Source organism: Ochotona princeps, chromosome 1, assembly GCF_030435755.1.
Source record: "Ochotona princeps isolate mOchPri1 chromosome 1, mOchPri1.hap1, whole genome shotgun sequence".
Classification (NCBI taxonomy): Eukaryota; Metazoa; Chordata; class Mammalia; order Lagomorpha; family Ochotonidae; genus Ochotona; species Ochotona princeps.
The window spans coordinates 113,378,709-113,404,895 of record NC_080832.1 but is presented as its reverse complement, the minus strand read 5'-3'; the positions used below and the strand labels follow the sequence as shown (position 1 = coordinate 113,404,895).

At 56.5% G+C, this 26,187-nt stretch overlaps 1 protein-coding gene across 1 annotated transcript in view; it reads left to right on the top strand.

The window, feature by feature from the left end:
- ITPR3 (inositol 1,4,5-trisphosphate receptor type 3) overlaps nt 1-26,187 on the top strand; it is a 59,471-nt gene that overhangs the window by 10,587 nt on the left and 22,697 nt on the right. The window contains exons 2-16 of the mRNA XM_004590276.2: nt 4,029-4,099; nt 15,364-15,485; nt 16,769-16,855; nt 17,462-17,620; nt 17,795-17,893; nt 18,097-18,180; nt 19,877-20,023; nt 20,188-20,283; nt 20,750-20,800; nt 21,007-21,149; nt 22,073-22,172; nt 22,259-22,419; nt 23,009-23,150; nt 25,218-25,379; nt 25,837-26,009. Coding sequence (XP_004590333.1) covers nt 4,029-4,099; nt 15,364-15,485; nt 16,769-16,855; nt 17,462-17,620; nt 17,795-17,893; nt 18,097-18,180; nt 19,877-20,023; nt 20,188-20,283; nt 20,750-20,800; nt 21,007-21,149; nt 22,073-22,172; nt 22,259-22,419; nt 23,009-23,150; nt 25,218-25,379; nt 25,837-26,009 — 1,797 coding nt within the window. The remainder of the gene's footprint in view (nt 1-4,028; nt 4,100-15,363; nt 15,486-16,768; nt 16,856-17,461; nt 17,621-17,794; nt 17,894-18,096; nt 18,181-19,876; nt 20,024-20,187; nt 20,284-20,749; nt 20,801-21,006; nt 21,150-22,072; nt 22,173-22,258; nt 22,420-23,008; nt 23,151-25,217; nt 25,380-25,836; nt 26,010-26,187) is intronic.

The window sequence follows — 26,187 nt, the reverse complement described above, 5'->3', positions numbered from 1 at the left end:
GTGGTACCGTGGGGAGCAAAAAAACATACACATGGGTGTCCTCATGGGTGGGGGTGAGGGGTCATAGTGAACCAGGTAAATAAGACATGCAGCCAGCAGGTGTTGTGCACGGGGCAGGAGAATGGGTCATGGCAGCCAAGCTCTGCAGGAGGTGAGGGTGGCCCGAGCACAGGGCTCTCAGCAGAGGGAAATGGCCTGGGAGACTTGAGGGCCGGGAGGGGGTCTGTGCGGCCAGCCGGGGCAGAGCGGGTCAGGGGAGGCAGGAGGAGGTGAGGGCGGAGAGAGGGGAGGTGGAGTCCCAGGCTGCTGTATTTTCTTTGGCTTTGCTCTGACGTGGGGCATTTTGGCGGGTTCTGATTTGGCTGAAGGACTCCACTCTGTGGGGACCAGGTGTAGTGGAGGAAGCAGTTTGTGGAGGTAGACGGTGAAGTAGGTGAGGCCGGGAGCAGCTGGAGGTAAAGGGAGTTAGAATGTGCCTGCATCTGGAAGCAGCTCTCCTGAGACTCTGACAAAGTTGGTATGAGTGGAAGGAAGAAATTAGGGGTTGATCCCAGGTCTTTGGCTCGAGCAACAGGAAAGATGGAGCTGCTGTCTGCTCAGATGGGGAGAGTTTGAGAGGAGCAAAGGGTCTGGCACTGTGGCATGGCAGGGTACACTGCCACCTGCGATGGGCATCCTATGTAAATGTTGGTTCAAGTCCTGGCTGCTCCACTTCCAATTCGGCTCCCTGCTAGTGCACCTGGGACAGCAGCAGAAGACAGCGCAACTGCCTGGGCCCCTGCCACCCACGTGGGAGACCGGAATGAAGCTCCTGGCTCCTGACTTTGGCCTGGCTCAGCCTTGGCCATTGCAGCCATTCTGGCAATGAACCAGTGGATGGAAGATCTTTCTCTCTGTAACTGTGCATGCTAAGGTTTTGTGTTGTTGTTTTTTTAAAGGCAAATTCTTTAAAAATGTTTACATTTTAAAAATAAGTTTTACTTATTTGAAAAGCAGACAGAGAGATAGAGGCAGAACTCTCCCCTAGGTTGGTTTATTTCCCAAATGCCCATTTTGGCCAGGGCAGGGCCATGCTGAAGTCAGGAAGATCCTGAAACTCACCTGAGATTTGCAGCAGAGGACCCAAATACTTGAATTGTCACCTGTTGCCCTTCAGGATGTGCCTCCTCAAAAAGCCAGAGTGGAATGCAGAGTCAGGACTCAAACCCAGGCTCTCAGTGAGGAATGTGTGTATCCCACGTGGGGTCCTAGCGCTGCACCAAGTGGTTTTGAGATGTTTGTGGGTTTCCTAGCAGAGTAGGCAGTCGGATCTCCAAGTCTGGGGCCTCAGGGCAGGCGAGCCTGGGTGGGGAACAAGAGTTACCCAGGATGGATTCCTTGTGCCTCTGAAGAGCCCCACATGTGGCCAAGTAGCCCAAGGACGTGAATGCAGATGGAGAAGGGAAGAAGGTCAAGGATGAACCCCTGCAGCAGGCTGGGGGACTGTGTGTGTGGGGGGCAGGGTGAGGGCCTGGCATTGCAAAGTGCTCCAGGCACCTGCTCTATGTCTGCCTAGCCTGGCTCCACAGCCCAGCTGGGCAGATTGTTCAGCCTCTGCCTGCTCTGCTTTCTCTGCCTGTCAAATGGCAACAGTAACAAGCCGACTGAGATCATGAATAGCAATCTGCAGACTCATCAGACTGCTCCTCCTGCTCTGGCCATGCCCATCTGTCATTGGGGTCTGACATGCTCCGTGTGTGGAGCACAGTCCAATCCTGCAGGCTGGGGGCCCAGTGGGGGATAGGGAACTGAGCTGTATGTGGTCACCAAACCACCTTGCCCTTTGAGGTTTTGCATGGAAGTACCAGTGGGTGTGGTTAGACTCTCATCCCTCAGGTCAGCCTGCAGGCCCCTCCCCTGTCCCAGAGCAGGTTCCAGTGGGGCTGGAAGTCCCACCTCTGATCCCGTGGTCAGTTCCTCTGGCAACCCCACTCATCTTCAAGGGCTTCCAAAAGTCGCCTGATCAATAGGAGTTTATGAACATAAATTCAGGAGTAGGGCCTGGCACGGTAGCCTAGTGGCTAAAGTCCTCACCTTGCATGTGTCTGGATCCCATATGGGCATTATTTTGTGTCCTGGCTGCTCCACTTTCCATCCAACTCCCTGCTTGTGGCCTGGGAAAGCAGTAGAGGACGGTCCAAAGCCTTGAGACCCTGCACCCACGTGGGAGACCCGGAAGAGTTCCTGTCTCCTGGCTTCAGATCAGTGCAGCTCCAGCCGTTGTGGTCATTTGGGGAGTGAATCAGCGGATGGAAGATTTTTCTCTCCTTCTCTCTGTAAATCTACCTTTCCAATAACAACAAATAAACCTTAAAAAAAAATTCAGGTGCGTTTGAGAGAACCTTGCAGTTCATCCTGTGTCACCTTTACTGTTCTGGAGCTATGTGCACAAACATCCAAATTTTGTAGCCAAAGATGCTCTTGTTGCTGTCAGCCTTCAGGCAGTATGGTGGGAGCAGGGATGAAGACCAAGGGCCTGTTTGTTGCTGTGTCACGGGGCTGCATGGTGTGCAGCGTCAGCGGATTCCCATTGCAAGGGACAGGGGTCCCGACCTGTGCAGGCCTAGCAGTAAGAGCAGGCAGAGAGCGGATGCTGGGGCGGCCAGGACCAGGGCCCCTGGGGAAGTATACAGGATGCACCCCTGTGGAGAGACCACACCGGCTCAGGAAGGCTTCCTTTATTTATTTTAACAGGGCTTTATTTAAAAGTAGAGTCACAGAGAGAGAGAGAGATATCTTCCGTTTACTAGTTTACTCCCCAGTAGCCAGGGCTGAGCCACGCTGAGTTCAGGAGCCGGGGACTCCATCTGGGTCTACTATGTGGATGGCAGGGGCTGCCCATTGCTACCTCTCCAGGCAGGAAGTTGGGTTGGAAGTGGAGCAGGTAGGACTTGAACAGGCCCTGCGATGTGGCAAGAAGCTGTCCCAAGCCGTGGCTTACTGCCTTGAGGAAGACTTTGGAGGGTGGTGTGTGTGTGGGGGGGCTGTCTACCAGCCTGAGGTTCCCCAGGGGCCAAAGAACGGAGCAGAGGTCAAGGCAGTGGGAGGTCGCCAGGGTCCCTCAGGATCAGCCAGGAAGCTGGAAGGCCAATGACAAGGTAGGGAGAGACCAGAGCCAGCCCATGGAGGGGAGGTGCAAGGGGGCCTGGGCTTCTGGCGTCAACGCTGCATCCTTCAGGCCCGTGGTTCAGTCCCCCGCTCCCCTCTGTGTGAAGCAGCACTAGGGAGTAGTGCTCTGCTCAGAAGTGGGTGAGAATCCGCCAGAAGCAGCCGGCGGCAAATGCTGACATGCACCTGACCCTTGGATGGTCAGCGTTTCATCCCAGGGGCTGGTGGCATGGGAGACTTTTGAACGCAGGAATGGGGTGGAGAGGGGCAAGGCTGGGGGGAGGGAGAGGAATGTGGGTGGGTGGATGAATGGGTGGATGTGCAGATGGGAAGGTGAACAGTGGGAACTGAGTGAATGACTTCCCAAGATGCGGGATCAGCTGCAACCCTGGCTGCATGGAAGGTGGGGAATTTCAGACCCTAGGGCAGCCAGAGGGCAGCTCTGGTCCTGTCCCATGACACCCGGAGACTCACACGCCGAGGTCTGTATTTAGTGTGTCTTACTTGTGTCTGGTCTCGCACCTTGCGCTTCTCAGCGTGTTCCTGTTTCTCACTGTGTCCTCTCTTGCTCTAAGTGGCCCATTCTGTTCAGCCCCTGCTATGTTTCCTGCCCTCTTCCATTGAGGGCAGCATCTATGGTGTGCATGGCCCCACTGCACAGTGCATCTTTGGGTTGGGGTCTTTTACCCACCCCTGCCTCAAGAGACTTGGCCGTGAACAGTGTCTGGGGCCGGGGCAGAATCTTGTTGGCTGGGGGCCTTGCCTGTAATGGAGGACATTTCCAGGGGCCTTCCCCGTGCCTGGGACCTCCTCCGCCGAAGGAGGGATGCCAAGGGACTGGTGGCCTTTATTCTGTGCTGACTGAGAGCTTTGTCCCCTAGGCTGGTGGATGACCGCTGTGTGGTGGAGCCTGCTGCCGGGGACCTGGACAATCCCCCGAAGAAGTTTCGAGGTGAGACCTAGGCCTGTAGCCCAAGCCCTTCCCAGCCTGGTGACTGCTGGGCCTGGACCAGCATTTATTTATTTGACCTCGTTTAGACCTGGTGGCCTGGCTGGAGCCTCCCTGTGGCTCCTTACTCTGCTGTCTGGACTCCCTTGTCCTGTACGATGTACCCATCCTTCTCAGGGCACCCACACTCCTGGCTGCTCCAGCTGGGGCTTTCCCTGTTGGAGGGAAGCAGAATTTCTGCAGGCCTTAGGGGGCCTGGGGAGACCTCTGTGCCTCAGTGTTCCTATCCCTAAGGGGCTTGGCCCTGGTGCTTGCCCGCTCTGTGGCTGGGCCAGCGCTCTCCAGTGGGCCCCTTATCCCTGCCTGTAGGCTGGACAGTCCCTGGCAGTCCTGGGGCTGTGTCCGGTTAAAGTGTTACTGTTGTGGTCACTGGTGAGTGGCAGGACAGACAGCTGGACAGGAAGTAGGCAGGGAACATGCCCATCAGGAGAGGTTGGCTGAGATTGTTCTGTGAGGTCGATGGCACTTATGACAGCCTTATAGCGCCCTTGGTGGCTGTCAGGGTCCTTGCTGTCGGGCAGGGTGTGGGAGTAAGGGTTCCTCTCGCCTGCATATAGACCCCTGGACTGAGTTGGGTTTTAGTCCTGTGGCTCCAGAGGTTCCTTGCTTGGGGGCATAGCTCTGGCCGTGCTTGCCCCTGGCTCCCTGGACCCCCGGAAGGTTGGTGGTGGCTGGGGGCCGGGGGCCTGGACGTCTCCCAGAGCCGGGAGCTATACACAGAGGGCAGGCCGCTGCTCTGACTGAGGAGTTATGAGGGGAGAACGGGTGGGACCAGCATGTGGCATGGTAGGCTAATCCTCTGCCTTGTGGCACTGGTGTTCCATAGGGGCACTGGTTCCTGTACTGCCTGTTACCCTTCTGATCCAGCTTCCTGCTTGTGGCCTGGGAAATCAGCGGAGGATGGCCCCAGTCCTTGGCACCCATGTGGGTGACCTAGATGGAGCTTTGGACTGGCTTTGGACTGGCCCAGCTCTGGCCATAGTGACTATCTGGGGAGTGATCTGACAGATGAAGGATTTTTGTTTCTCTTCTCTGTAAAATCTGCTTTTTAAGGGCCTGGTGCGATAACGTAGCAGTTGAAGTCCTTACCTTGAACGTGCTGGGATCCCATATGGGCGCCGGTTCTAATCCTAGCAGTTCCACGTCCCATCCAGCTCCCTGCCTGTGACCTGGGAAAGCAGTCGATGACTGCCCAAAGCTTTGGGACCCTGCATCGGAAGAAGCTCCTGGCTTCTGACTTCGGATTGGCTCAGTTCCAGCCATTGCGGCTGCTTGGAGAGTGAATCATCAAACAGAAGCTCTTTCTCTCTGTCTCTCCTCTCTGTATATCTGCCTTCCCAATAAAAATAAATAAATCTTTAAAAAATATAAAATAAAATAAATCTGCTTTTTATTTTTTAAGGATTTATTTATTTTTATCACAAAGCCAGATATACAGAGAGGAGGAGAGACAGAGAGAAAGATCTTTCGTCCGATGACTCACTTCCCAAGTGACCACAACGGCCGGTGCTGCACCGATCCGAAGCCAGGAGCCAGGAACTTCCTCCAGGTCTCTCACATGGGTTCAGAGTCCCAAGGCCTTGGACAGTCCTCGACTGGTTTCCCAGGCCACAAGCAGGGAGCTGGATGGGACGGGTGAGGGTCCCCAGGGTGGGCCTGCCTGGACACGGAGGGCGTTGGCACAGGGCAGGAGAAGGTTTTGTGTGGAGGTGTGCAGTCAGTGCTGTGGGGTGACAGGCTGGTGACAGGAGGTGGGTGTGGCAAGGCAAGATCTGTGCCAGGCTTCTGGTAGTCAGAGTTTGGGGCCAATTTTGACAACAAAAAAGCCACTCAGCAGAACAAAGCATCTTTTGACTTCACGCCCTTCCTCCCTGGTGCTCCTCCCCATGCCCCCTCGGCTCTGCGGCTCCCTGTCCATGATCCCTGAGCCTCCCATGATGCGCCCACCCCCACAACCTTGGCTGAGTGAAATAGAGCGGAGGGATTCAGACTCCAGCCCCCCCAGGTCCCCTCTGTCCTGGCCCTCGGGAGGCTGGCAGAGGCCTAGCCATGCTCCCTGGGGCCCCACCCAGCCCGGTAAGAACCTGTAGTGTCTGCTGTCTGGGTGCGAGTTGGAGCATTGGTGCTTGGGCCAGGGATACGAACGGCAGCCTTTTCAGTTTTGACACTGACGTGGGAGGAGGATCTTGGCTCGGCTGGGCAATGCAGCCTTCATGATTCCTTAGATATCCCTGCAGACAACCCTGGCCCTGGAGGGAGTGGCCAGGGCGGGTGTGGAGCTCTGGAAGATGCTTTGGAGGTTGGCTAGGAGGAGAAGGAGAGGGGACTGAAGGTGACCCTGTGCCGAGTCCCTCAGGGACTCTCTCCTGGACGCACTTTCTCTGCCACACAGTCGGCTGCTCACTGCCCTGCCGCCTTCACCTTCACCTGCTGCCTCTGGAGGTGCCCTGGTTGGGCTGGGCGAGTCTGGCAAAGCTTCCGCCCACCCCTGCTGGGCCCCTCCCTGTGGTTTCAGTCCCAGCTGCCTTCCCAGGCTTCCCAAGCCCCAGCATGCTGGGGGAATTCTGTCTAGGCTTCAGGGAGTCTATCCTCGGGGAGGGCCTGGCTCCTGGTGGCCCTCTGCGTGCAGCAGTCCGAGCCCACGTTGCTGTGACTGCTGTGGGTCTTGCATGCTGGCTGCAGCCAGGGCCCTCTCTAATCCCCTCCCGCCACTTGCCCTTTCCACCGGGGCCAGAGACAACCTCATGTCAAAACACGTAGGTTGGTGTGCATTAGCAGGAAGCTAGATGGCAAGCCAGACAGAAGGGGACTCCTTTGTGCCTTTTTTTTTTAAAAGAGGACTTATTTTATTTGAAAGAGTTGAGAGAGAGGGAGAGACAGAGATCTTCCATCTGCTGGTTTACTCCCCAGATGGTTGAAACCAGGAGCCAGGAGCTTCATCTGTGTCCCCTACATGGGTACACGGTTTGGTAAATTGGAAGTGGAGCAGCTAGGATTTGAACCAGCGGTCATATAGGATGCCAGCCAGTGACTTAACCTGCTATGCCACAGCACTGGCTTATTTTTTTTTTTAAAGATTTATTTAATTTTTATTGGAAAGTCAGACATACAGAGAGGAGGAGAGAGAGAAGAAGATCTTTCGTCCGATGATTCACTCAAGTGAGCGCAACGGCCGGTGCTATGCCAATCCGAAGCCGGGAGCCAGGAACTTCCTCCAGGTCTCTCACGCGGGTGCAGGGTCCCAAGGCTTTGGGTCATCCTTGACTGCTTTCCCAGGCCACAAGCAGGGATCTGGATGGGAAGTGGAGCTGCCAGGATTAGAACCATTGCCCATATGGGATCCTGGCGCGCTCAAGGCGAGGACTTTAGCTGCTAGGCCATGGCGCCGGGCCCAGCACTGGCTCCTAAAGCCCACATCTTAAAGGCAGCCTTCTGCACCAGTGTCTGCATGTGGCCCTTGCACGCTCCTTTTGGGATCCTTCCACTGTCGGATGCGCTCTGGTGCGTGTGACGGATGGCTCTGTGCTGGTCTCCTGGGTGAACAGGCTGTAGTGCCTGTACCTGTGCGGGCTCCTGCCTGCTGACAGTGCATCACTGTGTCGCTGGTTGAGCAGGCTGTAGTGCCTGTACCTGTGCTGGCTCCTGCCTGCTGACAGTGCATGGCTGTGTCGCTGTGTGTCCCCTGGGGCTTCTGTGCAAGGCTTGTCTATGTGGCTTGCTCTGCGGGGTGGGTGCACCTGCCCGCTCCTGGTCTGGGACCCTCAGTCCTCTGCAGGTCCTCTCAGGCTGCCGTGTCCCTGCCAGCTCGGTTTGGGTGCAGCCGCAGGGTGTGACTAGGCGTATCGTGGTGGTTTTCATTCTTGCTTCTTAGATGTTTATTGGCCACGTAGGATGTGGTTCTTAACACTTTGACCCCTTCCTTTCATGAAAGTGATTTATGCACAGGCTCTGGGATGAAGATCAAAGCCTGTTCCTCTGCCTTTACCTCTGGTCCTTCTCCCCAGGGACCCAAACTAGAGACCTTGGGCAGGCCATTTCTTTGGTGGGGAGCTTGGCGCCCATCTATCCACCTGCCTCTCCACACGGCCCTTATTTCTCCTTGCTCCTTTATGTAAATACAGACGTCATTCACCCCCACTTGGCACACGGGGGTGGCGTTCTGTGTGCTCTGAGCCCTGTGCTCATCTTTCTGTTACTGTAGGGACCTCAAACCTACAGCTTCCCTAAAGCATTCTTGGTTCTGTTTCCTAGACAACTCTATGAGGGCAGGGTAACTGCAAAGTCCACACTTCTAAAATTCGAAAAAGGTTACTTTTGATTGGGGTAAAATACACACTCATCAAGCTTACCACTGCAACCACTTTCAAATGCACAGTTGAGTGGCATTCAGTGTGGCGGTCACTTGTTGTTCTCCACTTGAAGAACTGACCTGCAAATTCACGAAACAGCAACTTCCCCCTTCCCTCTTCCTGGCCTCTGGAAACTGCGGTTCTTTATGTTTCTATGAATTTGCTCTAGGTGCCTCAGAGAAACAGACTCATACTGCATTGTCTTTTTAAAACTACATGAAGGGGGGGAGGGAGAGAGGAATCTTCCCCTTACTGCTTTGCTCCCCGTTCTCGCAGAGCTAGGGCTGGGCCAGGCTGAAGCCAGGAGCCAGAGATGTCTGGGTCTCCCACGTGGATGGCAGGAATTCAAGAACTTGAGCCATCACTTGCTGTCCTCCGGGATGTATGTGCGTGGGAGGCTGGGCTAGAAACGGAGCAGGTGCTCCAACACAGGCTCTCCGCGGGGATGCAGGCCTCCCAAGCCGGTGTTGAGCTCCAGTCAACACCCACCCCTGGATTTGTTCTTTTGTAACTGGCTTCTTTCTCTTAGTATAATGTCCTCCAAGTTCTTCCAGCCTGTATCATGGGTCAGAATTTCTCTCTCTCTCTCTCTCTTTTTAAAGATTTATTTATTTTTTATTTTTATTGCAAATTCAGATATGCAGAGAGAAGGAGAGACAGAGAAGATCTGTCTGCTGATTCGCTCCCCAAGTGGTCGTAATGGCTAGAGCTGAGCTGATCCAAAGCCAGGAACCAGGAGACAGGAGCTTCATCCAGGTCTCCCAGGCGGGTGCAGGGGCCCAGAGGTCCTGGGCCATCGTCGACTGCCTTCCCAGGCCACAAGCAGGGAGCAGAATGGGAAGTGGGACCGCTGGAACTAGAATCAGCGCCCATATGGGAGCCTGATGCACGCAAGGTAAGGACTTTAGCCACTAGGCTACTGCACCAGGCCCAGGATTTCTCTTTTCAAGAGGTATATGGCTCGGCACGATAGCCTAGTGGCTAAAGTCCTCCGCTTGCATCTGCTAGAATTGCATATGGGTACCGGTTTGTGTCCTGCTTGCTCCACTTCCCATCCAGCTCCCTGCTTGTGGCCTGGAAAACAGTGGAGGACAATCCAAAGCCTTGGGACCCTGTGTCCATGTGGAAAATCCAGAGGAAGCTTTTGACTCCTGACTTTAGATTCGCTCAGCGCTAGTCATCATGGCGACTTGTGGAGTAAACCGGTGGACAGAAGATCTTTCTGTCTCTCTCTCTGTGTATCTGCCTTTCCAACAACAACAATAAAAAGAATATTAAAAAGGAAGAAGATGTGGGGCTCAGCACAGTAGCCTGGCAGCTAAAGTTCTTGCCTTGCATGTGCCAGGATCACATATGGGCACTGGTTCGTGTTTCAGCGGTCCTGCTTCCCATCCAGCTCCCTGGAAAAGCAGTCGAGGATGGCCCAAAGTCTTGGAACCCTGCATCTGTGTGGGAGACCTGGAAGATGTTCTGGGCTCCTGGCTTTGGATCGGCTCAGCTCTGGCTGCTTGGGGAGTGAATCAGCGGACAAAAGATCTTCCTCTCTGTCTCTCTTCCTCTCTGTATATCTGACTTTCCAATAAAAATAAAAATCTTAAAAAAAAAGAAAGAAGATGCATAGTAATTGATTTTCATCTATTTGAAAAGCAAAGCAAGAGAGATAGGGAGGGAAGAGGAAGAGAGAGAAAGAATGAGAAGGAGTGAATCTTTCATCTGGTACTTCACTCCCCAAATGTCTGCAGCAGCCAGGACTGGACAAGGCTGAATCTGGGGGCCTGGAACTGCTTCTGGGTCTCCCTTGTGGATGCAGGTGCCTAAGCACTTGAGCCATCCTCTGATGCATTTCAGGCACATTAGCAGGGAGCTGGATGGCAAGTGGAGCAGCTGGGACTTGAACTCACACTCAGCCACTCATGAGCAGCTGAAGCTGCTGCACTGCCGAGCCTGCTCTAGAGTCTGTCGATCTTAGGAGTATGTGGATTCTGCTTCATGGCTGGCTGTGATTTGTTTCATCAGTCCTCCCTAGGGGTCCATCGTTCCTTTGGTGGACCCAAATCCAAGGTACCACCTCCCTCCTCCTGTGCTCCATACCCCGTCTCTCCCAAGCCATGGCAGGTGCATTTTTCCAGCATCAGGACCGCATCACCTCCACGTTCTCTGTAGCTGCACGGATACCCCAGTGTGTGCCTGACAGGTAGTGTCTGTACATTGGAGACAATTGGAGGAGTTGCTGTGCACATTTTTGTGGCGATGTAGCTTGCACTGGGCTCTGTCCCTGTGTCTAATTCCAACAGTGACACTTCAACCTTGGTTGGTAGCCAACTATCTATGATGGAAAATGGGGTGTGTGTGTATGTCTTTAAAATGCCTGTTTGGGGGCCTGGTGCGTGGCTTAACGGTCCTCACCTTGAACGCCCCGGGATCTCATATGGGTGCTGGTTCTAATCCCGGCAGCTCCACTTCCCATCCAGCTCCCTGCCTATGACCTGGGAAAGCAGTCGAGGACTGCCCAAAGCCTTGGGACCCTGCACCCGTGTGGGAGACCCGGAAGAGCTCCTGGCTCTGGCATCGGATTGGCTCAGCTCCAGCCGTTGCGGTCACTTGGGGAGTGAACCATCAGACAAAAGATCTTCCTCTCTGTCTCTCCTCCTCTGTGTATATATCTGACTTTGCAGTAAAAACAAAATAAGTCTTAAAAAAAATGCTTGTTTGGGGGTGGGCACTTGCGTCTGGTTAAGATATTCTCACCCCCTTGCTCTGGCTCTTAAATCCAGCTTTCTTCTAATGCAGACCCTGGGAGACAGCAGGTGCTGGCTTTAAAGAGCTTGGGGCCAGAATGAACAAACAAAGCAAGCTTGGGGTCCTGGTGCTGCTGTGGAGACGTGGGTTGAGTTCCTGGCTCCTGGCTTCAGCCCTAGCCCAGCCTTGGCTGTTGCAGGCTTTTCTTTGGGTGGGAGTGCGGAGAAGGTAAATGACTGGGTGGATGAATGGGAGCTCCTTCCCCCCCCCCACATTTAAAACGTGCATATTCTCAGGCCTTGCCCCAAATCTGCCTAGATCTGCAGGAGGTTTAGGAGTTTGTGTCATTTAAAGCCTCCTTGGGGCCCATATTGTGGCACAGTGAGTAAAGCTTCCACCTGCCATGCTGGTTCGATTCCCTGTTGCTCCACTTCCTATCTAGCTCCCTGCTAATAGTCTGGGAAACCAGCAGAAGAAGATGGCTCTAGTGCTTGGGCCCCTGAGCTCATGTGGGAGAACAGGAGGAAGCTCTTGGCATTGTGTTCAGGCTGGCCTCAGCCGCAGTCACTTGGCCTTTTGGGTCTTCAACCAGAAGGTAGAAGATTTGTCTAATTATTTGTCTCTGTATCTGCAACTCTGCCCTTAATAAAGAAAATAAATCTCTAAAAAAATTTTCAGGCTTTAAATCTGATTTTGTGAAGTTTTCTCCTTCTCCTCTCTCTCTTTTTAAAGATTTGTTGATTTTTATTGGAATGGCAGATTCCCAAAGAGGAGAGACACAGAGAAAGATCTTCCATCTGCTGGTTCACTACCCCAGGTAGCCACAGTGGCTGAAGCTGAGCTGATCTGAAGCCAGGGGCCAGAAGCTTCTTCAGGGTCTCCCACGCGGTGCAAGGTCCCAAGGCTTTGGGCTGTCCTCACTACTTTCCCAGGTCACAAGCAGGGAGCTGGATGGGAAGTGGGGCTGCCGGGATTAGAACTAGCGCCCATATGAGGTCCTGGCACATGCAAGGTGAAGATTTAACCACTGAGCCATTGCACTGGGCCCTTTCTCGTTCTCTTTGAAAAAAAGACTTATTTTTATTCATTTGAAATCTAAAGTTACAGATATGAAGAGAGAGGAGAGTGAGAGAGTGAGAAAGATCTTCCATATACTGGTTGGTACAACTAGGTCTGGGCCAGACTGAAACCACGAGCCAGCAGTTCTGCTCATTCTTGCCCTCTGCAAGGGTCTTCAGGCTTTCTCGTGATGCCTGCAGCGGGGCAGGCAGTGAGAGGAAGCCAAGGGCGTCTGATTTCAGGGTCCTCTCTGGATGCTTGCGGTCCCGGCTGCTGGCTCCCGGAGCTGCCTGAATGTGTTTGACTGTGTATGACTGTTGCCTTTGAGAAGCTGGGTCTCAGCGGAGGGCGTCTGGGTTGATGCCACACTTGCTGCCAGGCCCTGGGGCTTCATGGTGTCGGATCCTTGGTGCCCAGGGCTGCCCTGGGCGGGCTGGCAGGGCGAAGCGGGCATCCCAGCTCCCGTTCCACACTCAGCCCCTGAGGTCCTGGGCTTGGACCCCCGTCCCTTCTTGGTGAATCTGTCCAGATACAAACTTGTGTTTGCTGAATCAGCAAATATCTCCCCCCACCTGCTCAAGGAGCTCAAGTGTTTGCATGTCTGCTTTGTCTATTGTCTTCTACCCTTAAATCCTCACTGTTTGTCAGTTCTTTAGAAAGTCTTACAGCAATACACGAGGGGACTTGACAATATTTGGGGGGCCATGGCATTACAAGGTCATGTGCATTTTCCTGACACTCTCAGAGGCCTGTGCATGCCCGTGCACCCTTGAAAATCCAGTTGCTGTGGCTGTTTTCTGTTGGGTTGATTGACGCATCATAACGAGGGTTCTCAAGGCTATTCCCAGAGCCCGCCTACCATGACGGAGCCATGACTTAAGTACTGAAATGTGTTTCCTACTTGGGCCTGGGTCAGGACAGCTCCAAGGAGGACAGGGCAACTCCTCCACCTTGCTCTCTGATGAGGGTGCAGGGTGGAGTCAAAGGCTGGTTGCCCTGCGCAGCCCCACCCAGACCCAGCTCCTGGGCCCCTGCCACCTGACCCCCCTTTCCCAGGGCTCCCTGGCCCTGCCAGCAGTGGCCTCCTCCCCCTTCCTCCCTTCAAGGCTAACTTCCAGCCCCACCCCTTACACTTGGAGTCAGTTTAGGTTACTGTGTGCATGTGGCAGGTACTTGCCAAATTTCAGGCTAGAGGAAGGGGCTGTAGTGACAGTCACCAGGACCCTGTCGCCTCCCTTGTGTGTGGTGAGGAGGCCAGCCGAGCCAGCTCATGGGAAGTGTCCTTGTGAATATGCCGTGTAGTGGTGGCAGTCCACAGCCAGGGAAGGGAAGTGGGGCCAATGGAGTGCCCCAGAGAGAAAGGAAGCAGCTGATAGTCAAGTCACACCCAGTCCGTTGTAAAAACATTAGGCCGGGCAAACCCAGGGCAGACCCAGAGAGGTGACAAAGAGCTTCCCTTGAGTCACCACAGTGGCAGCCCTGAGTGCACCCAGCAGCAAGTAGCAGACTTCTGGAAATGGCCAAAGGAAAAACAAAGAAACCCCAACTGCGGGTGATACATGGACATCACCCGAGACAGTCCCCACCCTCACGCCTCCTGGGAAGTTTGGCGTTTCCCAGCCCCACAGGGACAGTGGCGCAGAGCTGTGCCCCGAGTGTCTACCTGCACTGGGGGTGGGCAGGACGCTTGGGTCTGCAGTCCCATGGGGCAGTCCTGTTGGTGCAGGTGCCCAGCATCCCGGTCTGTCCCCCAAGTGCCAGCTGTGACTGCCATTGGGACAACAGAGATCTCCTCCCTCGACCCGATTTCCAGAAGGTTCTTTGTTATGGCCCCTGCCTGGGCCTCTAACCAGGCAGTGGATACATGATGGCAGTGGGCCAGGCTTTGAGGGTGGGGGAGCCCTGCCTGGAGGAGCAGGAGGCCCCTGCTGCATTAGTGGGGCTGCACGGGGCCCTCTTGGCCCTGCTCCCTCTGACAGGTGGGGGCTTGTATCCAGGAGCACCGCTCACTCTGGCTGGGGTGCCTGGGTGGGCAGTCCTGGCCGCTGCCCATGTTGTGGAATTGCCATCCCCCCTCTTCCAGAAAGCATTGTCTTCTCTAGTCCTTAGCTTAGCTGCCTTCTCCTCCCCATGGTGCTTGGGCCTCTGCCACCTCTTGGGCTGTATGGAAATCCAGTGTTGCTTTGGTGCCCAGGGGCCGGGTGACCAGCTGTGACCAGAGGAGAGAGCCCACCTTCTTAGGAGTGTGAAAGGGCTGTCCCCTCAGTGGCCCTGGTGGCACCTCTAGTCCTCTCCCACGTCTCACGGAGCCCAGTGTGATGGGTTATGGACTCACGCTACTGAAGCAGGTGCAGGAGTTCAGGGTGATTGAGGCTTGCTCCTTGCCTGGGTGCAACTTCTGTACTAGGAGCTGGCTGCTGGCTGCACAGCCCAGGGTGTGACGGGCAGGCACCTGTGTCTTCCCTCCTGCTCTTCATCACACTGTAGGATCTTCCAAGGGGCTCGATGAGTAGAAAATGGGGTGCTCTTGATGGAGTTCAGATTTAGGAAGTGGATGGGTGCTGTGTTTCCTTGCAGCCGGACTCAGGGCAGCGTGTGCACTGGGATTTGCCTTGTGTTGGGTCCAGGGCCCTAGAAGCAAAGCCGGGGGTGGATGTCTTCCTTGGGAAGGGGTTTTGGATGTAGCTTCTGCACAGAGCTCAACAAGGGTATTGCACTTCCATTCTACGTCTATTTCTGGCGTCCCTCAAGGGTGCGGGGCCACACAACTTCCCAGACATCTGTGTGCCAGCTAGCTTGCGTGGGCTGAGGTGCTTGGCCAGAGGACAGGTGTGCGCCATCAGCCACCAGAACCCACCAAAGCTGGGCACAGGTATGAGGCCCAGGAAGCTTCAAGTAACTCCGCACAGGGAGACTCCCTGAGGAGAGCCCTGACAGGCTGCTCAGATTCCCTAGCTGGTGGGGTGGGCCCTGGAGGGTGGAGCTGCAGCCTGGGCTAGTGCCAGCAGGGCCTGGGTCCCTGGGTGAATGGCGCCTCTTCCCCCTGTAACCCTCGCACAGACTGCCTCTTCAAGGTGTGCCCCATGAACCGCTACTCGGCCCAGAAGCAGTACTGGAAGGCCAAGCAGACCAAACAGGACAAGGAGAAAATCGCTGACGTGGTGCTGCTGCAAAAGCTGCAGGTACGGGAGCCCTGGGAACTGGGGTACGCATGTAGGGGTGCTTCTTAGAGCTAATGGGACCCTGTGGCTGAGCCTGCTGACTTTTAACCCACCCCGTGTGAGTGCCAGTGAATGGGGGGCTGGGGTGAGTACAGTGCCCTTCTGGTAACTCCCTAGTCTAACTCCTCTGTACCAGATAGAAGAGGGTGCCTCTTTCCCTAGGCTGGCACAGTCTTGTGTCAGGGGCACTGGTTCTGTGAGTTGAATGGACACCATTGTATCCAGCTGTCCGTAGAAGTACTAGTGGCTCCAGGGAACCCCATGTGAAAACTCCAGTCTTAACCTCCTTGTTTCAAAGCCAGACCCTTGGATGGGACTGGTCTGTCCAGAGCCGTCCTGTGAGTTCTCCAGCATTCTTGATGGCCTCTGGTCTCCAGTGAACCTTGCGTTCTTTAGACAGGTGGACAGTGTCACAGTGCCGAGGCTGCTGGTTGTCCATGGCCTCCTGTGGCCATCTTGAGCAGTCTCCCCTGGATAAAACTCAGGACCCCAAACCTGGTGCCCATGGCCCAGGGAGTGGGAAGCCTTGCCTGGGCCAGCAACTCTGCAGTCTGCTTCTGTACCCTCACTTGGCCTGGGTGCTCCCCCTGCCTTGCCACACAGACCTTGCTTGGCCCTGCCCTGGAGAGGGGGTCTGAACTGTCCTTAGCTGTGACCAGGGCTGGAAAGAGGGGGATGGAGGGTGTTGCCTGAGCCCCTTCATAACCCTGCCTGTCTTCCTGTGTGGGGCGGGCAAAGACCTTCCTCTTGCTGCTAACACAGGGAGGTCAGTCCTGAATGGGTGTTCACCGTGCACGGGATGCACACCAAGCAGAGCAGGGACGCAGTGACTGCTTCTCCGGGGGCTGCGAGCTCCCAGAGCCATTTCCAGAGGGCTCACAGGGGAGTGGAGAAGGGAGTCGGGAATTGTACTCAGCACACCTGAGCAGGGCTTTGGGCTTGTGGGGGTCCCGTGTGGGGCCCTTGGGAGTCTGGGGAGGTGGAGTTGGCGTTGGGGTACAGCCCTGGGTTGCTGAAAGTGTGGGGCAGCTTTGACTCCTGGTGTACACCCTGGAGGACATGGAGCCTCAAGCCCGCCTCGGCATGGCCAAGGCCCAGCTCAGAGGCCCCCAGGGGTGCCTGTGAGGCCAGGATGTCCCAGAGGCCTGCCTGGGTGGGAGTGTATGTGTGGGCTAGCAGGTGCCATGGGAGGCTTGTCTCCTGTTGGGAGCAGCTGCTGAGCCCTGCTGCGTGTGTCTGCCCAGCATGCGGCCCAGATGGAGCAGAAGCAGAATGACACAGAGAACAAGAAGGTGCATGGCGACGTTGTGAAGTATGGCAGTGTCATCCAGGTGAGTGTGGCGGACTCTGCCTCAGCAGGTGACCTCAGTGGGCAGCTGTGGGTACTGCCCAGATACCGCCTGTATGTCTGGCTGTGGGTGACCTTGGCGGTATACGCTCTGGGGGCTGTGCCCAGGCATGTTGTGGCACAGTGGTCACGATGTATAGTCTGGAGCCATGATGTCTGCTTCCCTCCTGCCTCTGCCACTCCTTGCTGGCGCGCCCGTGGGCAAGTCGTGACACTTCTCTGCCGTGGGTCCAACCAGAGAGTCACTACAGGATTATGGGAACAAGTCTGTGTGAGGATGTGGGACAGTCCTTTTGTGACCCCTTGGGTGCCCGACAGGGTAGGCAGGCATGTGATGTACATGCATGAGGTGTGTGCATGTCATGTATGTGTGTATGTGTGTGCAGTCCTGTGTGGCCTCTGTGTGTGTGTGTGTGTGTGATGAGCCTGTGTGGTCATCCGTCTCAGCCCTCAGTCTGTGTGTTTGTGCAGTGTGCCTGTCACTGCATGTGTGCCAAGGCTGTGACCAGGAATCCGGCAGGTGCCCCCCAGGGTTCCACTCCCTGCTGGCCTCTTGCAGCCCGGTGACCAGTCCCCACTCCCACCCCAGCTCCTGCACATGAAGAGCAACAAGTACCTTACTGTGAACAAGCGGCTGCCAGCCCTGCTGGAGAAGAACGCCATGCGGGTGACACTGGACGCCACGGGCAATGAGGGCTCTTGGCTCTTCATCCAGCCCTTCTGGAAGCTGCGGAGCAACGGGGACAACGTGAGGATGGGGTTGGGGCTGGAAGGACCTACTGGCAGTTTCAGGGGGGCACTTCCAGGGTCTTTGATGGGGGTTGTCCCATTTCCTGGTAGGGCAGACTGAAACCCGGATAGCATCGTGGGAGTGTCCCTGCCCTTCCCACCTTCACCGTACCCTGCTGCTCTGTCCCCTCAGGTGGTCGTGGGAGACAAGGTGATCCTGAATCCTGTCAATGCTGGGCAGCCACTGCATGCCAGCAACTACGAGCTCAGTGACAATGCCGGCTGTAAGGAAGTAAGTGGATGGGCAGCAACGTTCTGGGGCGACTTCCCTGCTGGCTGCCCACGAGTGTGGTTGGGAGAAGACACTCTCACTCCCAAGTGTATCCACGGCTGGGCTGGGTCCTCCCTTTAGTCCCTCCTGGTCTCCCGGTGCTGTCCTGTTGCTTGGCCAAGGGGGACTACCTGAGCACCAGGGGTCTGTCCACCCTTCTGTAGGTCAACTCTGTGAACTGCAACACCAGCTGGAAGATTAACTTGTTCATGCAGTTCCGGGACCACCTGGAGGAGGTGTTGAAGGGGGTAAGCACGGGAGCCCCCAGGCCGCTGCCTGCCCAGCCCCTCGTGCCCCAACTGGACCCCCACATCCCTACAGTCTTCCTTCAACTCTGTACCCTGCCTACCCCTCTCCTGCATTGCACTGGGCACATCCATGCCTCCACAGCCCTCTTCATCCCCTCTGAGTCCTGGCCGGCCTCAGTTCTCCCTCTCTTTCTCTCATTGTCTTTCATTGCTAAGGGCTGGCAGCTGGGCAGGGCTCAGGTCATGGGAGGACCCAGGCCTGTGCCTGCCTCCAGGACACGCCAGGCCCTCTGTGGCTCTGCTTATTGCCCTCTTTGGCAAAGATGCCGTTGCTGAGTCAGGAGTTACTACCCAGCCTGCGTGGGCGCCAGGATAGGAGGGAGGACTGGCAGGCCAGAGATGGCCAGGGCCTGTCGGGGGCAGGGTGCCTAGGAAATCCGCAGGAAAGATTCTGGGAGGGACACTCGGGGGGGCTCTCTGGGGACAGGTGACAGGCTCTGGAGAAGCCACCATAGGGGCCACCGCAAAGGCGCTGCTCCCTGCCCTGCCCTAAAGCACTGTGCCCCACTTCCCAGCTGGGCTGTTGTATTATTTCCTGGCCCCCTAATCCTTTCCACCATGGGCTTCTCTGCTCTACCCCAACTCCCCCATGCATACTGTGCATGCTCTCCACACCCTGAAACCCATGTAAGTCCGTGCATCGTCCACTCAGAGTTAGAGCCCAGGCTGGGCGCTGCCGTCCACTGGGGGCACACACCAGCCTCTGTCCATGGGGCACTTTGGGGATGGAGCCTCCTGCGGGCGTCACCCAGAGGGATGGCTTGTAAATGCACCACAGCCCAGGCTGACTGCAAAGCCCCCTGCAGTTCTTTCCCTTGTGCTCTCCCTGTACCACCTGGGTGTGGACATGGCTGGTTCTGCCACAGTGATGCTCCTGGTGTGTGCACAGTCTTGGCACATCCTGTGTACATGTGCGTGTTCTCTGAGTGCTCCGGGCAGGGGCAGGTGATACCAGGAGCAGCGGCTCCCCACCCCCAGGGACACACACCCAGGGGTGGGAGGTGGCAGGGATCTTGGGCCTGGATTTGTGCCACTGGCTACCTGACCCTTTCCAGGACACTCTCTTCCTGGTGCCTGGGCAAGCCCTACCAGGTCACCTGCCCAGAGGAAGTGTGAGTGTTGGTGAGAGTCCTTGTCAGATGCTCACATGGTGGCTGCCGTGTGCGTTATTGCACTGGACGTGTCATGAGCCTTGTAACTTCTGCAAAGAGGCCGGAGTAGTCTCAGCTGATAGAAGACACACCCGGGGCTCAGAGATGTCGAGCAACTCACCTGAGATAACACAGTTTATAAGAGCAGAGCCAGGGTTCACATTGGATCTCTGAGCCTTGGCCATGGCCCCTGCTCTCCAGCTGCTCTGGCCTCCCAGGGCAGCAAAAGCAATGGGTGTCGTCACCAGTAGCAGACAGAGAGGGCCTGCGGGGCTGAGCAGGTGCAGTCCCTGCTGCCCTCATCGGGGTACAGATGGCTGAGGGAGAAAGGCTAAGGTGGGCTGAACAGGAGCAGACCCAGGAGAGCTGCAGGTCGGGGTCTGGGGTTCAGATTGTTGCTGTGGTTTGCCTCTGATGGACTCAGCAAGGAGACCTGGCTGGCTGCTCTCAAGGGTCTCAGAGCCACACCCCCTGCCTGCCCGTAGGGAGATGTGGTGCGGCTGTTCCACGCGGAGCAGGAGAAGTTCCTGACATGCGATGAGTACAGGGGCAGGCTGCAGGTGTTCCTGCGCACCACGCTGCGCCAGTCCGCCACCTCGGCCACCAGCTCCAATGCCCTCTGGGAGGTGGAGGTCAGAGTCCCCAACCCGCCTGCCCAGGGCTCCACCCTGCCTCTTGCCCACCTCCCTAGAGGGTGGGATGCAACCTCACCTCTCTCCTGGCATCCTCTTCCCTATCCCCCCATCCCTGTCCTGGGCCAGCCTCTCCTCTGGCCTCACCCCTGCACACCCCCCAGGTGGTCCACCATGACCCCTGCCGGGGAGGAGCTGGCCACTGGAACGGCCTGTACCGCTTCAAGCACCTGGCCACGGGCAACTACCTGGCTGCTGAGGTGAGGGGGAGGCAGGGGGCATTCTGAGAGCTCAGGCTGAGTGTGCACCTGTGTGTGGGAGCCCGTGGCTGCGGACAGGTGCAGGTGCCCGCAGACCCCGGCTGATCTGTAGCCATGCATTGATTGATCAAGTGCTGGTGGCTGCACTGCAGGTCTGCTGTGCACCTGCTGTGTGTCAGGCACTGGTCTAGCACTGGGCATGTGGCTGCAGTGCAGGTCTGCTGTGTCCAGAGCACACATGCCTGTGTGTAGTGGGATGGGGTGAAGAAGTGCCCTGAGGTGCTCCCAGGGGTGGTTCTATGGGTGTAATGTGGATCTTGGGCTGGCCTGGGCACTGTGGGAGGGTGGAGGCTGGCTGCACAGACCCTTTGTGGGTGGCTGTGTTGTGGGATGGGCTCAGGGGTGTCTGGTTTGGTATGTCCAGGAACCCTTTCCCCCCTACCCCCCAATCCTGTATCCCTGTTAGGAGAACCCCAGCTACAAAGGTGATGTCTCGGATTCCAAAGCGGCAGGAGTGGTGAGGACCACAGCAGGGCTCATGAGCCCTGGCAAAAGTGGCCGTGGCCTTCCCCAGGGGCTAGGTGGGGACAGGGGAGGCTGTGAAATTGCAGGAGGTGGGCTGGCTTTGGACGGCCCCTTAGGCGGGATTCCAGGGGTCTTAGGGGGCTGGAGGGGCTAGAGGGGCTGGAGAGGCTCCTGCCTGATGGGGGATCCTTCCTGCAGGGTGCCCAGGGCCGCACAGGCCGCAGGAATGCCGGGGAGAAGATCAAATACCGCCTGGTGGCTGTTCCACATGGCAATGACATCGCCTCCCTCTTCGAGCTGGATCCCACCACGTTGCAGAAAACCGACTCCTTTGTGCCCCGGTGGGTGTGCGCTGGGGACTCCCCGGCAGGCCATCCTGTCGCTGGGACTCTGAGGATCAGGCACCTCCCTCCTTTGCAGGGCCTTTGGCCTCTGGGGTTCCTGCAGGTCCCACCCCTCTGGTGGGGCAGCTCTGAGGTGCCAGGGAGTTGACCACCACCTGCCCAGCCCCAGTGCTGCACACACCGGTGCTGCCCTGTGCTTGCTGCTGGATCACGATATCGCTCTAGGGGTTTTAATCAGTCACCTGACCCGGTCAGGCTGGTGCCTTGTCCAGTTTGTGCATGGGGAACCCCAACGCTAGCAGGCAGACCAAGCTCTCCGACCACTGAGGTCCCGCCAGCCCCGAGAGTTTAGGAGTCTTCTAACTGGTCATCTAGGCATTAGCATTTACTAGATGAATGACCTCAGACAACTGACTCACTCTACCTCAGTCTTCCCATCTGTGCAGTGGGACTATCAAGTGTATATCTATTCACAGGGCTGGTGGGAGAATGGAGTACCACCTTACCCAGAACCCTGGGGGCCCTATGCTCTTGGGGGTTCTGGCTTTGTCATTTCAGAAGGGTAACCATCCATTTCATAATCAAAGACATGACACACACACACACACACACACACACACACATCTAGACCTTAAGTGGAATGAATCATCCCAGTAGCCGTGTTTGTCCAAATATATCTTGGTCCCAGGGGTAAAACAAGCATTGGTTTTGCAAGTGAGAAGTCGCTGGTCTGTGGAAGAACCGTAGTGGGGCTGGGGGCCGGTGCCACCACGCGCCCGGTGCCCCTGGAGGGGCACCAGTGACCCATGCTCTGAGGCTGTGCGGGTGCAGTCAGGTAGACGAAGGGCCGGACTGGGGAGGTAGCCCGGGCAGGTGTTGGCTGTGCTCACGGCGCACGCTGTGCTCCGCCCTACCTGCAGGAACTCCTACGTGCGGCTGCGGCACCTGTGCACCAACACGTGGATCCAGAGCTCCAATGTGCCCATTGACATCGAGGAGGAGCGGCCCATCCGCCTCATGGTAGGGGCCGCCTGGGACAGGGGTGGGGTCGGGGCTGGGTCCAGAGCTGGTTCCCAGGGGCCCTGCTCTGACCGCTGTCCCTGCAGCTGGGCACCTGCCCCACCAAGGAGGACAAGGAGGCCTTTGCCATCGTGTCGGTGCCAGTGTCTGAGATCCGTGACCTGGACTTTGCCAACGATGCCAGCTCCATGCTGGCCAGCGCTGTGGAGAAGCTCAATGAGGGCTTCATCAGCCAGAATGACCGCAGGTGGGCAGCTGGGCAGGGTGTCCGGATGGACCGCGCGACATTATCCTCCTGGGGTGTGCATTTCATGAACAAAGAAGTCAGGAAGCCTGGGCAGATAGGCTTGACCCTTGGTCCCTGGCTCCCCCTGGACTCGTGAAGCGGGGGGCCTACCGCACTGCCCTGGTCTCCCCAGATCTGACCTTGAGGACTCCTGATTACTCAGGAAGGTGCTGAGGCTCAGAGAGGCTGAGACATTTGGTCAGGTCACACAGTGAGGAAGGGGGAGTGTCAGGGCACAAGCTGGGATCCCTGCACGTCAAGCCCCTGCCTTGAACCCCATGGTTCCCATCCAGATGGTTCAACCCTGTGGTTCACATCCAGAGTCTTAGTCTTAGGGGCACTTCGGGATCTAGGGAGGATAGGCCTGGGTTGTTTTGGGAGCTGTTCAGGGGGCAGCTGGGGCATGAGGCAGCAGGCCAGCGATAGATGTGGTGCTTGGGCCAGAGTGTATGAGTGACCTCACCGATGTGCTCCCAGGCCTGTGCTCCCTGGAGGCATGTCCTGGGCGCAACGCTTCACACTCCGCTCTCCCAATTGTCCCCTTGTCCAGGTTTGTCATTCAGCTGCTGGAGGACCTGGTGTTCTTCGTCAGCGACGTCCCCAATAATGGGCAGAATGTCCTGGACATCATGGTCACCAAGCCCAACCGGGAGCGGCAGAAGCTGATGAGGGAGCAAAACATCCTTAAGCAGGTGCTTGTGGGAGGGGTGGCCCCACGCCTCACTCTCCCGTTTGCCTGTTCCAGCTCACTCAGTGGGAGCTGCTGACTCCCAGCACTTGCTGTTTGTCCTCCTCTGAACAAAGGGACACTGGGCTGGAGGTGTTGTGGTGCAGCAAGTTAAGCCGCTGCTGCTGGTCTGCCCGCATCCTGTACCAGAGTGTCCGGTCCGAATCCTAGCTACCCTGCTCTCCATCCAGCTCCCTGCTAATGTGCCTGGGAAGGTGGTGGGAGATGGCTCAAGTGCTTGGGCCCCTCCCACCCACGTGGGAGACCCGGATGGAACGCCTTCTGGCTTCCACCTGGCCTAGTCCCAGCTGTTACATGCTGCGGGAGCGAGCCAGCAGGTGGGAGAGTTCTTTCTCCCTGTTGCTCATTTCTTCTCTCTGTGTCACTTTGTCTTGCAAATAAGTGAACATGTCTTTAAAAATTTCGAGAAGGTGTGCTCGTTGAGCATGTGCAGACACTCCCTGAGTGCCCTTCACTTGCTGAATTGTTTGCGCCACCCTCAGGGGAGGAGTGGGGAGCCTAGTGCACAAACGGATGCTGTGTCCTGGAGCACCATAATGGCCCAGAGCACACAGCTCGCCAGCACTAGAGCCGGATTTGAACTCAGGATGTCGAGTCAGAACTTCTGCTTTTTCTTTTTCCCCCCTTAAATTTATTTATTTTGATTTGGAGGGCAGAGTTAGAGAGAGATTTTCCATATGCTGGTTCATTCCCCAAATGGTTGGAGCTGGGCCGGTCTGAAGCCAGGAGCCAGGATCCTCCTCCAGGTCTCCCACACAGGTGGCAGGGGTCCTAGGACTTGAGCCATCCTTTGCTGCCTTCCGGGGTGTGCATTGGCTGGAGTCAGGAGCCAGGGTTGGGAATTGGAGTCAGGCACCCTGATGCAAAGCATGAGTGTCTTAGCTTGCTCCCTGACTTGTGCTTTAGGAATAATTTTTTTTCCTCAGTGTTTTAATATGAGAACTTGGTAGTGCGGAGAGGTCAGTGAACCAAGAGTCCAGTGAATACCTGGACTCTTGGTACCTGTGGTACCTGAATGGGGTCGGCCCCGCCTGGGCAGCCCAGCTCTCACAGCCTTCCTGGCTGTGCGCATTTCCAGAGGCCGCCGCTCACCTTGGGGTTCAGTATGTGTCCCCTGGGAACCAGCACATTATCCACAGCACCATCCGTGCACCTGTGATCCCCAGTCCTATCTGTTCCTCTGACTACCCAAGTACGTTTCTTTTTAAAGCTTGTTGTTGGTCTGTTTAATCAGAATCCTATTTGGTCTTTTCATTCTAGTGTTCTTTTTTTTTTTTTTTAATTTAAGATTTATTTATTTCCAAGAGTTAGAGAGAGAGAGAGAGAGACCTTCCATCTGCTGGTTCAGCCCCCAAATGGTTTCAATGACTGAGCCAGGCTGAAGCCAGGAGCTTCTCTGGCTCTCCCACGTGGGTGGCAGGGGCCCACATAGCTGGGCCGTCTTCCACTGCTTTACTCTAGTGCGTTAGCAGGGAGTTGGAATGGAGGTGACTCAAACTGGCGCTGCTGTGGATTCTGGCGCTGTAGACAGAGGCCTAGGCCACTATGCCTGAGCGTTGACCCCTGTTGCTCATTTTTATTTCTGTACTAGAAAGGTTTTTCATCCCACCCACCCAGCACTGGATCTTTTTTTTCTCACTTTTACGATTGTGTTATTTTGTTTTACTGGTGAGGACAGCCTGTGTCTTGTTTCCCTAAGCTTGGGACACAGCGGTCTGGCCGGCCGCTGCTCTCATCCTCAGTGCCCGAGATGCTGGGACCTTCTGCTCTCCCTCCAGATGCTGAGGCAGGCTTCCCAGAAGGGAGGGGCAGGCTGAGGTCAGTGTCGGAGGCTGGCCAGGAGCGCAGAGAGTTAGAGCCTGTGTTAGGACTCACGGGGTCCGGCCTGAGTTGTGGTCCTCAAATCAGCTCAGGGTGCCGGGCAGTGGCATCTGTAACAACTAGGGTCATGGGCTGGGGTGGGGGCTCCCTCCTCATCTTCTGTGGCACCTGTTTGTCTGCACCCCCCCAGATCTTTGGCATCCTGAAGGCCCCGTTCCGTGATAAGGGGGGCGAGGGCCCCCTGGTGCGGCTGGAGGAGCTGTCAGATCAGAAGAATGCCCCTTACCAGCACATGTTCCGCCTCTGCTACCGCGTGCTGCGCCACTCACAGGAGGACTACCGCAAGAACCAGGTGCGTCGCCTGCCTGCTGCTGCGCCCTCTGCCCAGGCCCGGCTCGCTGCCTGGCTCCTATGTACCCTCATTAGCAGGCCATTCCTTTGTGCCAGGCACTGCTGCTGGTGCCAGGGCAAGGTGGAATGCCAGAGAGCAGGGCCAGCGCATCATAGGTATACGACCTGGCCTGGTGCTCCCAGGGGCCTTGCTTTGTTGCCAGCTTAACATTTTCAGATTCTGAGCCAAGGCTCTGCTCCTTCATTTTGCAATGTTCCTGCAACATTCTGCGGTTGGCATAGAGTGGTGGGGGCATGGGCTGTGAGCTAAGCCACCCCATAGCACACGCATGCTCTCCTCTTAGCACTGGCCTCTGGGTTGGCCCAGAGCTGGGGGTCTGGCGGTATGGGGTTCCAGAGCACGGCTGCCACCCCGCTTTGTGACCCCTGCCTATGTGTCTGCCCCTCCCCCTTACCAGGAACACATTGCCAAGCAGTTTGGGATGATGCAGTCGCAGATCGGCTACGACATCCTGGCCGAGGACACCATCACCGCCCTGCTGCACAACAACCGCAAGCTGCTGGAGAAGCACATCACCAAGACTGAGGTGGAGACCTTCGTCAGCCTCGTGCGCAAGAACCGCGAGCCCAGGTGCGCCTGCGCCAGGGCTGTGCTGCTGGCACTTCTGAAATGCAGGGGAAGGGGAGACCTGGAACCTCGGCTGCCAGGCTCCTGTCTGTGCATGCCCCAGTGAAGACCTCTTGTCTTCCCCCGACCCCCAACAACTGAGCTTTGTCATCTGCACCTGCTGCTGAAGGGATGAGGTCAT